This window comes from Biomphalaria glabrata, chromosome 3 (assembly GCF_947242115.1).
Source record: "Biomphalaria glabrata chromosome 3, xgBioGlab47.1, whole genome shotgun sequence".
In the NCBI taxonomy this organism is placed as follows: Eukaryota; Metazoa; Mollusca; class Gastropoda; family Planorbidae; genus Biomphalaria; species Biomphalaria glabrata.
In genome coordinates, this window is record NC_074713.1 from 14,576,616 (window position 1) to 14,590,960 (window position 14,345).

At 34.2% G+C, this 14,345-nt stretch overlaps 2 protein-coding genes across 4 annotated transcripts in view; one reads left to right on the forward strand and one right to left on the reverse strand.

Moving 5' to 3' along the window:
• Window positions 1-812: 812 nt before the first annotated feature.
• Window positions 813-14,345, reverse strand: part of LOC106057067 (sprouty-related, EVH1 domain-containing protein 2-like) — a 33,115-nt gene continuing 19,582 nt past the window's right edge. For 2 of the 3 annotated variants that reach the window (XM_013214113.2, XM_013214115.2), the window contains exons 3-5: window positions 12,124-12,292; window positions 11,811-11,845; window positions 813-11,690 (exon numbers count right to left, since the gene is read on the reverse strand). In XM_013214113.2, the coding sequence (XP_013069567.2) occupies window positions 10,671-11,690; window positions 11,811-11,845; window positions 12,124-12,292 (1,224 nt within the window). In that variant the 3' untranslated portion in view covers window positions 813-10,670. The remainder of the gene's footprint in view (window positions 11,691-11,810; window positions 11,846-12,123; window positions 12,293-14,345) is intronic. The other variant, XM_013214114.2, reaches the window with a different exon arrangement.
• Window positions 4,322-6,187, forward strand: LOC129925013 (piggyBac transposable element-derived protein 4-like). Its single transcript, XM_056022865.1, has one exon. The coding sequence runs from the start codon at window positions 4,322-4,324 to the stop codon at window positions 6,185-6,187; it is 1,866 nt and encodes a 621-aa protein (XP_055878840.1).

The window sequence follows — 14,345 nt, forward strand, 5'->3', positions numbered from 1 at the left end:
GTACTAAATCGGTGACAGGTGAACAATGACAATGATGTTGAGAATTAGGTCATTCATAAAAAAATGTTAAAGCTACACAAAACATATCAGTCTTCCATCATAGAGGCTCGAGTTTGAATTCAGATTCAAGCAACTTTCTGGGACTCTTGTTTGTTAACATGCAAGTCGCAAGATTAGGTCAGGTGACCAACTTAGGCAATTGTGTAGTTATCTGTTTAACAAGTTCCATCCAAAATAAAGTTAAACCATAATTACCAATAAGAACTCAAACAGTGGCCTCAGTTCGTACTTAAAAAGGTAAGGTCCACTAATAACCAAATGGCCTTTTTGAACAACAAACCTTTACTACATGTATACAATATGTATGTGTGCAACCCAGAGATCAAAGTTTATAAATCCCCAAAAAATAATTTAGTTTAATGGGGGTCAAATCAATGTTGACATCATCAATTAGGAGAGAAAGAGTTAACACAACTCCTTTTACATATTCATGGTAGAATTCAGTGGCTTCATTTAACTAGTGTTTCAGTGGATTACAGTCTTTATTTATTCATGTTTTAATACCAAACTTAATACTAAAACACTTGTGTGACATGCTGTGAGCAGTTTGAAAATGGATGCATGACATCCTTTGCAACAAGAACAAGCAGTTCAGTAGCTTCATTAACCATTGGCCACATTGATGCATTATTAGGTCTTTAAAAATCTTAATATAGGTACATGACTTCTCTTGTGGAAAATTGGAAACTATATTGGCTGGCTGACTACACATACTCTCACAGGACACAGAAATTAAAGAACAAGATGGAGTGTTGATCATATACATGAATAGTTTTATTTTTTTCCCTTGAGGAAAAAAAAAAGCCAAAGATGCTGTTTAGGGAAAAGTTTGACAAAAAAAAAATATAATCATAATTTATATATAAAAAAAACAACTCAAATGACTAAAATGTATGCATCAATAGTGAAATAAAACAAAACATCTTAAGGGTAATTCTGAAAACAAGCAATAGCAGCACCATGTTCAAAGTCTGAAGAAGAGAGAAGCCAAAAGCTAGAGTACAGAAGAGGTTCATGTTTTCTCTCATCCTTTCCCCAGGTCACAGAAACCAGTAGACAAATGGCTTCATGCAACCAATTGATCTCTAAACTTGCTTTAGATTTATGGTATTCAAAGCACTCAGCCCCCGCAGCCAGTACTAGAAAGTAATGTAATTAGCTAGAACCTTTTTTGTCATGACTTAGCATTTGCAAGTTATTGGTTTCAGCTGATTTAACTTTAGCTAACTATACAGCTATGTTATGTTGGGGAAAAAAATAACTATTTTGAGTTCCAATTACAATCATGACAATAACCTAATCTTAATAATAGGATCACTAATCCTATTTAGCAGAGAGGTTTATTAAATAAGTTACAAGTCTGCTAATTATGTACACAATGCAAGCACAGTAGCCAAAGTATTTATATATGTAGATTATGTTTGGGAGATTTTCCTTGGACCAAGTTTACAACATATTTTTATGTTAGGTAATTTCATAAGTCTATGAAATAAAACTGCAAACATAAGCCTTCAACCAACTAGGCCACTGTGTTAAACATTGCATGAAGCCAAAAATGTACTGGGAACAGACATGCCTGAACATATCATTAGGGTGGATAAATGACAAGGATGGAGATGGGGAGGGAGGGGGCAACAGTGGAGGGGGGAATGAATTGTATAGTAAAAGAGTAAAAACAAAAACTTGTTGACAATATCTACCATGTTCACATAGACATTTGCCTTCTTGCCAATGTTGCTGGAGGACTAGTGCTGAACCAAGGTTTGTTTTTCTGGTCCTCCCCAATCTTTGAGAGGGATGCACACATGTACTGGAGGTCAAAAGTAGCATCAATGTGTTGAGTGTAGTGTTTGAAAAGTAAAATGTGACTTACACAAGAAGAGAAGGCAAATGTGAAATCCAAAGGATTGAACCCAAAAATAATTTGAAAGTAAGATATTATATATGAAATTTGATTCAACATTGTGGAAACATTTCAGGGTATATTTTATTGTGATATAAGTTCCAGAGCTGGGAGACAATGGAAATCATCTATTTTGTAGCTATGAACATGGCCTAGAGAAAAATGTGTTAAAAAAAAAAAAGATATTATAGCCACTCTTATTATTTTTTATTTTTTTTGTACAAATGTAAATGTTAAACAGAACTTAAAGTTCCATGCACCAATTGTGTCAATGAATTTGATTCTTCCTTTTGACATGAAAAGTTTTCCATTCTTTGAATTGATCTCAGTATTTGGACAAGGTATAATTAAGGTTTGAAACAAAGTAAAAAAAATAAAAGGTTAGGTTTCAAGAAGACTGTGTGGAGACAGATGGGAAAGAATGGGGAAGATATAAATAGATTTATAGTGATAAAAAAGTTTCTGGGAATAACAAAAAAAAAAAACATAAATAAAAATAAAAGCTTGTATGAAGGCATACAAAGGTGACATGTACATGTTCATAGTACTACTAAATTTGTATATGTACAAAGACATATTCAACATAATAGTCATAGGCAGGCAGAACACTTTCCTCTTTAACTATTTACACAATATTTGTTTGTTTTGTTAAACTCAATTATATTATTTTTATTAAGTAAGAGACATTAACAATATTTGACACAACTTAAGAAGAAAAAAAAAAAAAAGCATTCTAACATTTTTCCCATTTTTGAGGCAACAATGACAGGGATAACACTTCACTGGTCTTTGTTTTCTTCTGATGTCCAATTATAGCATTTTATGTTTGTCCTCATTGTTAGTATAGAAATTGTAAAAGTCTAACTGTACAGTTGGTTCAGAACATGGTTAAGGAAAGACATTAAACACTGAACCAAGCATTTGAAAAATAAAACATGGCATTAAATAACACCAGCCATCTTTCACCTCCATTTTAGTCTGTTACACACACACACACAAATCTCCATAGTAAAAAGTTGTACACTATGTACAGAGGAGGTATATATATATATATTTCACAAGCAAACTCTCAACACTATTTCTCCAGGATCAAAACACTTAGACAACTAGCAGCCAATTGATTAAAACACTCCTACACTTACAAGACAAGCATTATAGTTTTTTTCTTTATTCACAATCATATAGGCAAAAAAAAAATAAAAAATAATAAATAAAAATAAGTGATTTTTTAAAAAATAGTATTAATGATAATTTTGTTTCAACCAACAACACAACAACTTGTGGCAATACATTTGCTAAAGAGATATACAGGATTTGTCCCACACTTTGTACACGAGATTAGAGGTGGCCAAGAAGAAAGCATGAATAAAATAAACTAAATTTTGTATGTATCACACCAAACAGCATTGGACAACAAATGTAATGCAGCTGTAAGTATCAAACTAATTGCATTCAACAACCATAAGAGTCTTTCCCCCCTACCCATCCCACTGTAAAAATAAAAAGTTGTCTAACAAATAAAACAAAACAAACGTCATTTCTATACCAAATTATATCAACACTATTAGGCAATGAGTTATCAAGTCACAAAATCAAATGAAAAGAAAATAGTCAAATAATGGTTCAGATTAAAAAAAAAACACTATAAGAAAGAAACAGAATCAGGAATAAATTTTATCTTAAAAAAAAAAAAGAAACAAAACAAAACCAAAGCTACTGCAATAAATACATATATAATAAAATCTAGAGGATGTAACTCCCCCCTCCCCAAAATGTTTGTTTATAAATAATAATAAACAAAAAACAACTTTTCAATTGTTTTAAAAAAAGGAAGCTTTGACAAGAATGCTCTTGAAATAAAACTGGGATCACAGAGTGTACAAATAGTGACATTAACACACAAGTGGCTAGACAGGAAACCCAAACATTTAAATTAAATTACTTTTTTTTGATGATCCAATTAGTCATAAAAAGATTAGAGTAAGAATGAAGGTTTTTATCAAAAGTATTAAGTAGGAACAGAAAGACATCAATGTTCAGACTGCTTCTTACTAACACTGAGAACAGATTAAAAAAAAAAGAAACAGCTACAGTTAACTCTTTCAGCCTGTTTTGCCAGTATACTGGCAAAACAGCTATACCTCATAGCCTGGTTTGCCAGTATACTGGCTTTTGGGGGGTGGCTTCTAAAATTAGTCCGTTTCTTGTAGTTAGAGTTTTTAAAGTTATTTCTAAAAACAAAAATAGTAAAAAGAAACGAAACCTTCCTTTTTTAAGCGTCTTTATGCAATAACCTGGATTGTTTTTTTGTTTTAATATTATTTTAATTAGTGTGTTGCTTAGCAAACAAAAACAAACATGGATGCTATGCCTGGATGCAGTAGTGTTAGTGGTAGGCCTAAAAGATTAACGGTAGCACAAGCTACTCAATTGTTTTTAGCTTTAGAAAGTTCTAGTGATAGTGATAGTGAAGATGATTCAACATATTTGCCAGAAAATCATGGTGTAGATGATAACATTGTGAAGAAGAAAAGAGCTAGATATGATGATACTGTGGTTGACTCAGATTCTGACAGTGATAGTGGCAGTGAAGCTAACAATGATGGGACTGGTATTATTGCTACAATTCCAGAACCAGATGATTTTAGACCTAGAACTAGTGGTAATAATGATGGGTGGCAATGGGAGAGGGTTGCTGACAATTGTCCTGTCAGTACTGCCAATACATTTAGAATGTCCCAGCCTTCTAAAAGTGGAGTCAATTCTGAGTTAGATTTGACAAGAGATTCTACACCATTTGATGTTTTTACCAGGCTAGTAGATGGTTGTATCATGACCTTTTTAGTTGATAGCATTAATGATTATGCTAAAATTGTGATTCAAAAACACAATCCTCCTACTGTCAGGTCCACTTTTAATAATTGGACAGACACAAATGTTGCAGAAATGTACAAGTTTCTCGCAGTTTTTATTTCGATAGGTCTACAAAACAAAAAGTCTGTCAGGGACTTTTGGTCTAATAAAGACATATATTATCAGCCATGGTTTAATACCATGTTTACAAGAGCTAGATTTGAACTCTTGTTCTTTAGCATGATGCATGTAGGTGAAGCGGTCTCGGTCGGTAAGGATAAAGTTGAACCCTTCGTAAAGATGATGTGTTCAAATTTTCAAAAGGCATTTTATCCTTTTGAGGAGGTTGCTATTGATGAGATGGTGATAGGATTTAAAGGCAGGTTTGGACCATTACAGTACAACCCTAGTAAGCCTGAAAAGCACCACATAAAAAATTATGGCCTGTGTGATAGCAGTACAGGTTATGTAATAAATCTTATTACTTATTATGGAAGTGACACTACTTACTCAGACTCATCAAAGAGTATTACCAGCCATGCAGTCAAAATATTTGATACCCTTCTACAACCACTTCAAAGTAAGCATCATATTTTTGCTGATAGATATTATACATCAACAGATCTCTTGGAATATCTAACTCAGAAAAGATTTTATTATACTGGGACAGTCAACTTGGCTAGGAAAAATTTCCCTGCCGAGCTCAAGAAGCAAAAGCTGCGTCACAGAGAAACTCAATATTACAAGTCTGTGGGCAGTATAGATGCTCTTTGTGTGGCATGGCAGGATAAGAAAGCTAAAAAGCCTTGCATTATGGTGTCCACAAAATCAACCAATCGCATCATTAATGTGCAACAGAAGCGCAGTGTTGTCGAGAAGCCAGAAATGGTTCACGACTACAATATGATGATGAATGGTTGCGACAGGGCAGACCAAATGCTCTCTTATTATTCTGTGCATTCTAGAAAAAGCATGAAATGGTGGAAGAAAGTCTTTTTCTGGATATTAGAAATTGCACAGATTAATGCCCTCATCATTTATAATGCCACACAGGTTACATGTGACCAGCCTTCAAAAAAGCTTTCTTTAAAAAAATTTAAAGAAACTTTAATTGATGGTTTAGTTGATGCTGCCACTGCACTGGGTGATGTTCCCAGACAGGTGAAAGTGAAGACTGTTAAAGCTGACAGCAAAATAGCACCTGGGCCTCATCTTGTTCATTATGAAGAGAATGATCGCCCTTGTGTCTATTGCAAGAGTCAATCACAACGGAAGCGGACTAGATTCTTTTGCTCGGGTTGCCCGTCGCAACCTCGGCTCTGTGTGAAACATTGTTTTCGTCTATACCATGAGGATCTGGCAAAAATATAGCTTTCGAGTAGTGGCAGTAGCATCTATGTAATGTAAATAAATGTATATATATGTGTGTGTGTGTGTAAAATGTAAATATTATTCCTATTTCACTGGATATTGTTTTTTGCCAAAAATGATTTCGAATTGGATTTACAACTCTACGTGTCTAAGGTAATATCTGTTTTATAATCTTCACTGCATGTTTAAGTGTTGTATATCAAATTATTCAGAAATGAATCCTCTTTCTAATTAATGAAAAGTATTTAGTCAAAATGGTCAATACAAAAAAAATAAAGAGTATATATTGATGTTATTGCAAAGAAAAAAAAATGGCGAAAAAAAATTGACTATGATGTAAGACATGAAATTACAAATTATTTACATTTAAAAGAATAAAGAAAGGGTAAAAAAGAATTCTTATGCATATCTATATAGTTTAATATATAATTTATGGTGACTGTAATAATAAAGAAATTTAAAAAAATTATTTTATAATAGATATGGAAAAAAAAGTAGTTTAATTAAAATTAATGCAATTTAGAAAAAAAATTAAATTAAAATAAATAAGCAAGAAATTAGGAAAAAAAACTTGATTTATGTTTATCAAAATGAATTTACTTTAAAATGAGTACAAAATATACTCTTTTCAAGCAATATTATACATATATTATGTATAACAAACCTAGACAAAAAAAATTTTTTTTACTCTTTTATTTTTTTCCATCCTATTCAACCTGCAAAATCATCTATACAAATTAAATAAACTACAAAAAGATTAAAAGAGTTGTGTTGGTGAAGATTTTTGCTTTAATTTGATATATAACTTTATTTATCTGTGATTTACCGTTTATGAGATAAAAAATATTTTTATAACCCTATTGTAAACAAAAACTGGTAGCCATTTTTGCCCGCATCCATTGCTATTTTAGCAACAGGCTGAAAGAGTTAAATGACTAGACTTAAAACAATGCAAAGATGGGGGTTCGAACGGTAATGTACAAAAACTTTCCCCCCCACCAACCTTCTAGGATTCCTTATCTGATAAGTGAGCAACCTGCTGTTCATTTCATCTATAGAGTTACAACAGATCAAAATGTATTAGTTCTCTAGGAATAGACTAAAACAACATAACTGTCTAATATCCAGGCAGCAAGTGCAAGAAGATTGAAGCTGGTCAACACAAGCACAATACAGAATGAAATCTTTGCATCTTTTGTGTAACAGAAGGTTACATGTACATTTGACCCTGACACAACAGTCGCACAGCTACACACTGATCAAGGCAATAAGGGGATAGAGCATAAATGTAAATCATGTCTGCAAAGCACAGCTAGAAGATACCAGGATTGAACTGATATACACATCAAAGTGTTTCTTAGTTCTGAACTAACCATTGTGTAGTAGGAAAACTCCCATGTCATGAACTAGGCAATTTCAGCTTGAAAGGAGTAGAAAGACCAGTCTTAATTGGACTAAATAATCTACTCTGTTCTGCAGAAATAAAACAGACCACTATGTAGCCTTACAAAGAATGACAACATACTATTGATGTTAGCCCCCTAAAATGTAGAGTGTGTCACCGTAAGGCATAGGTTCACATCATTTTTGTTTTAAAGAATGGTAACAAAATTGCATTTGCAGTAATAATAAAACACAATTCTGCTGGAGGGATAGGTCAGAAAATGAAATCCACATTTAACAACAACCAAAACATTACAAAAACAAACAAACAAACAAAAAAATCCCACAAAGAATACATAACAGCTAGCAGAAGTTATTTAAAAAAAAAAAATCAATTTGATTGAAAATGGTCAGCTTAATGGGAAATTTTTTTAAATGGCAGCAACATAACTTTGAAACAAAATTATTCTCATGAGAATCTAACAAGCAGCAGAGTATAAAATGCATGTCTGTACAAAATGGTTAGGGAATAGTCTGTCTGTGTGTGCATATAGCACAAGTAATGTCTAACAACAGAGTTCAGCAACTTAAAATACACTTCTCTAGTTACTACATGACAATAAGAAGACCACATTGTCTGGACTAAAAGCCCACATAGTCACTAACATAAACTTAGTGTATAGTAGTCCACTGATTGATTTATGTTTGTTTGTTTGTTTTAATATTAAAAAAATGTACATTAACACAATATGTTCATATATTGCAGATTCAGTTTGTTGTTCTTACAAATGCAAAAGGTCCTTGTTGTAATTGTTCATCTAAACTAGAACACCTAGACTCACTTGTCACCTATAGTTTCATGGAATCATACAGATATCTAGGCTAACTACAATACAAAATAATGAATGATTAGGACCAGAAATCTAATGCTACATATATAAATAAAGATATATATATATAAAAATACAATATTTAACAAGTTTATGGAAAGACAAATGAAATCTAGGTTTCGCAGGTTATTTTAGCAACAGATAAACAGCAAGGACCTTAAGGTTTGAAGATTGTCAAAACTGTTTGAGTGAATGAAAATAAAATTCAAATTTGCACAAATAAAGATCTATTTCAACACAAAGTAGGAAACAAAATCTACAACAACCTCAATACACAACCATTGCATCCCCCCCACACCCCAACCAATGCCCCAAGCCCAATGTGCATGTGATGGTGTCTCCCTTGCATAGTCAACAAAATTAATATGAGATAATCAAGTCCTAATCCACAAGTTTGAATAGTTTTTTTTTTCTCTTTTTTTGTGTGTAAAATGAACAGAGATGAAGCCATTCACACACACACACACTTTCCTTTAACAAGCAAGTCCAAGACTTTCAAGGACTACATGAACCAGGTTAGTCTACACTTCCTGACCATCAGAATGTAAGAGAAACTACTAAGAGACAGTGCAGAGTTGTTTCAACTGAATCCAGTGCCTTCAATTGCTACATGTACATCCCTCTTGATACTAGATATGTGTGATAAGTGGAGAGACAACAACCTTCAAATGATACAATGCTCAGCTTTCTAAGAAAACACAAATAAAAAGCTTGAGAAAGCTGGCAATGTCACTCTATATACACATATAGGAGACAAGTTCACAACACAATACCAAAATAACTTCTACTAATTGGGGTGTTCAATTTGAACACATTACACTTGAAGAAATATATATGCAATATATAAAAACCATCTTAGTATATATTATATCTTTAACTTTTTTTCCTTATCTAATAGCTAGAATGATGTTTTCTTCTAGTTCATTGTACACACATCAAGTTCTATTGACTGAAAATGTAGCCTGGGTAATGATGTCATCATTCATCTAGAATTAAAAGAATTAAGTTGTGATTATTGGTAATAGCCCTACCAAATGTAAAAAAAAAACAAAAAAAAAAAACAAAAAAAAAAAACAACAACACTACATCTGTCTGTTTGTGTGGCACTAATCACATAGCTTTAACTGCCAGTGTGTGTGACTGTGCTGCTCACAGTTCAGTGTGCTGCTCACAATAGCATGGCACTGTGTGAATGAACAAGCCAAGCCTTATCCAGTGTGAATGAGAACTTATTGATTTTTTTCTCTCTCCCCCCCCCCCCCAGCACTATGTGGGAACAATCATCCATAGCCCTCCACTCCCCCACCCTATCCCTGACTAGATTCCTGCCTGCTCTTCCCAAGACTTGACTTGAAATGATGTCCTCTGGAGCCAACATAGTACAAATGGGAGAAAGTAGTTTAATAAAACCTGCCTTTTTTAAATGTCTTAACACCTAAATATTGGATAGGTTTCTTTTTCCTGGCTCACTTTAAACTACAGCACCCTATCTTTCTAGTCATAAAAAAGGTACTATAATGTTTAGGGAAGGCACATATTCTTCATGACTGGGGCGCAATGCCTTACAAAAAAAAAGTTTGAAAACCACTAATTGCAGAGGTAAAAAGTCTCATAAAAATTACTCATAAATATTCTTTTCATTTCAAACACTGGGTTGAAAATGATTAGGAAAGGTTTCTTAAATGTTATTTGGAGTACAGGCAAGAGCATCATATTAGTAGAACAGTCATCTTATACTTTTATAGTTGATAGAATTATGAGATAATTACATATTACTTAAATATAGTTTTATAAAATTTTAAAAATCCTTAGAACTCATTCCACTGAAGTTACTATTTCTCCTAATAATTTAATAGTATTTTTTTTGCTTCTATTTTTAAGACAGGAATGCAACTCAATCAATCTACTAAAGTCTTTCAAAACTACACTATGAAAACAACAACAATAAAGCTATTCAAAACAACATGATTTACACTCACACAAATACAGCTCTTACACAAACACACATACATCATGATTATGTATCCTTTAGATGATCTTTGGACTTATATCCAATACAAGCAATACACTATGGCAGGAGAAGTGATTTCTCTTTCTTCTACCTTAACATTTGTCTCTTTAGTGAGAGAATAATAAGCAACAAGAAAACAAAAAAGGAAAGCAAAGTGTTAAAAAAAACATCTACTTGCAAATGTTGTCTAATCATGTGGTCATGCTGCCTTGTGTCGCCCACCGCAGAGACCGCACAAGATTCCACAGTGGTGACAGGCTTTTAGAGGAGGGTAGCACCATAAACAGGGCAGGAACAGCGATAATAGTGTTAAAGCTGTCCAGCGCTTGCACAAGCTTGTGTCGCTAGGATCGCATGAGCACGGGTGCCCAAACTCTCCATCTGCATCTGACCAACAGTGGTACATTAATCCTTTTGTGCAAGTAACACAGGTCACACATTCGATGCAACGTTCCACAGAATCTGGTGCATCTTCGCACGAGCCCCTAGGGTTCTCCTCTAAAGAGAATAATTCTCGACAATGTTTACACTGGACTTGAGGGGACACTAAACGTCGATGGGCCCCTGACTGTTCGTGCTTTCCCCCATCTCCCCCGCCAGTGTTGCTTTTGTTCTTGGATTTGTTTTTGATTGGGAGTGGAGGATAAGGCTGTGTTGTCTGGTTTGTAGACAAGCTTAGTGCTTGCTTTTTTGTGCTGCTACGCTGAGATGGAGGCTTCTGTTGTGGTTCTAGATCTGGGTAGCTGTACTCGTGTAGAGAACCCACTTTGCTCTTGTTAAAGACAACATAGGATTCCTCCTTGTACAGGTCCCCATGATCACCATAGTCTATCAGCCCTTGATCAGATTTGCCGCTCAAAGATGCCGGATCTACAGACGTCCGCACCCAGACCTCATCCTGACCTGAGCTGCTGTCAAAGCTGGACTTATGCTGACTGTTCTTTTCACTGACAGGTGACCCTGGTACGTGGGATTGCTGCTGTTGTTGTCCCACAATCCCCCCACCGTTTGTGTGCACATTGCGTGCTGAGGCACGGTTGTTTGAAATGTAATGCACTCTGTGCAGGTGGTTGGCGTTGGTATTTGAAAAACTGAATGGGTCGTTGTTGTTTAGTGGGGATTGGGGTGAGTTGGTCCCAGGGCTGCTGCTGGTGTTGGTGGATGTTGTGGATGCTGATCGTGATGAGCTATCATTCCTCTTTAATGGCAGCTCCATATACTGAAAAGTAAAAAGCCAGAAAATTATCAACATTTTAATATGCTTATTAATTCCTATACAATATCGGCAGAATGTTTCCTACATTTTGTAGCTGTCTAAAACTATACAGTCATTAATTACCTCATCTCCATCTGGAGCAGTCTCATCATTCATCCCTGGAAATTAAAGATTAAAAAAAATATGTAAAAAATATTTTTCTTAACTAAACTTAACCATTTCTGCTATGAAAAAAGAGTATTGAAGTGAAAAGGGGGACAGTGGAATTATACAAGATAAGATTAAAAGATGTAATAATACACAAATGTTTTGAATTATTCGTCAACTTTAATTTTATATTTTGTTTTTTCTTCCTTCATGGTTTCTTAATTCTTCAAAAATGCCAGAGTACTCTAAATATAATATAAACTGAAAAATCAATCTTCAAGTGCCTTACCATCTGTTAGGTCAGCAACAGCAAATCTGATGCCTTGATCAAAGGCCTTGGCATCTTCTGAGCGCTCAAATGTCAGTCCATACCTTTTCTCATCTGTCTTCCAGTGGTGCCACTTAGGATTAGCCTTGGTGTACTGTATATCCTTTTTTAGCCTACAGTCCAGTATAACCTACAGGAGGAAAAATGATAGACACTATTAGCATTAGATATGTGTTCATTTTAAATAGAAGAATCAGTCTACACCATGAAACTATGTTGCTAATAAACTTTCAAAATTTAAATATAAAGTAAATCCTAGGCAGAAAGAAGGCTCTATAATCAAATGAAATGCATGAAATGATAAAAATGTGCTTAGTTCACAGAAAGACACTTGTGTGAACAAAAAGAAAATATCAGTGTACAGTGTAGAGAACATCATAATGGATTGGCAAGGCATTTCACTAACAAACAAAGGGGCTTGAATTCACTCCCTGAAAATGTGATGTTTAAATTTACTTATATATTTATGTATATATGTATATAAATATATATATACAGTGCTTTTTGTAAAAAAAAAACAAAACAAAAAAAAAAAACATAAATGCCGGTACTCAGTGATGGATTGCCTAACTTTTAACTACTAATAAATTAATAATAAACGTTAAAATACAAGAAAAGTAATACTTTTTTCCCAACATTAAAAAAGGTGCGTACAGTCACAAAAAAAGTACTGTATATATATATATAGATATAGATGCATAAATATATGTTGGAGACAGTAAAAAAAAAAATTGGGGGAGGTTTTTTTTTTGGCTGTCCAGATACTGAGTTAAATGTTAAACAAATAGAGGCAAAATCAACTTGTCACAAGGACCTGATCTGAGGGGAACTTTATTACAAAAAAAAAAAGTCATTTGATTCTTTTTTAATTGCACAGCAATGAACTTCATACCCAGCTGTGTTTTTAAAAGTACGCAAAGGTGGTGTTACTTTCCAAGCTGTTTAGTGTAGGCCTACTAAACAAGGTTATATAAAGGACACGAAACCAGCCCCCCTCCGGGTCACGTGACATGTTGACATACAAACAACATGTGGTGCAGCAGAGTATTTCCTACTAGATAAACACGACTAGCTGCCAATGAACAGTCCAAACATGCGCAACTGAAAGAATACACCAATAAATAGTGTAGTGCTTTTGATCCACCTCAAAGGACACAGACTATTTATCGAAGCACAACACACATACAATTAATGACAAGCATAGTTTTTATATGGTGTCAGCACACGGTCACAGTTTTGTTACTTCAAACTGACGAAGACTTGACCCATAAACATTTCACGATGCACTGAATGACATGGATTTACATACAACACGCAAGTTTATATGTGCAGCACCCAGACGACACGGTAACCTGCGGGGGGGTCGGGGGTGGGTATGTCTGAGATAGGCAGGCATACTAGATCTACGCATTTTTAAACCTAGAGACTATAGTCACCTAATACTAGATCTATACATTTGTAAACCTAGAGACTATAGTGACCTAATACTAGATCTAAATAGACAGATTTGTTTCAACCTCCGGCCTATGGAGATAGAACAGTTACTGTAAACCATGCAAGAGCGACGTTCCAGTACGAGCATAAGGCACAGAATTCTTATTGAACCGTTTCATTTCTCAACAGATAGAAAAAACACTAATTTATTAAAGGCTAAAAAAAAATGAAGTCCAATAACAAAGGTAAGGACCAAATTTAATGTTAGTGTGCACAAAACAGTTCATGTGCTCGCTGTGTTGGTGTGTAGATTTTAATCGAGTTCAATTTCTAGTTATTTTTCTAGCCTGCCTTAGTTTAGAACCACTACAAACACTTTCTTCCATAGCCGCGACAGAAAGCAGATTTCTTCTAGTTTGTTTTGTTAACCCTAACCCTTCGCTGCGCATGAACACCAAGAATACCAAGAGGATGCCGATAGGTTTCTACAGTTCCCCTCTACGACATCTTCAATTCGATTCTGAACCAACCTGAAGCCTTGCAACAACAACAACAACAAAGCAAATGTGTTCAAGAATGAATCAAATCTAGATCTAATGCATTTCTGCTAAGAGTTTGCAATTTATTTTGGCGATACTGGACCAATACAGGAAATTAAAAAAAAATATATTAAAAAAAATTCCGAAAACATTTATCCGAATATTAAACAAGTAAAATAAAAAAACAACAACACAAAAACAAGGTGACAA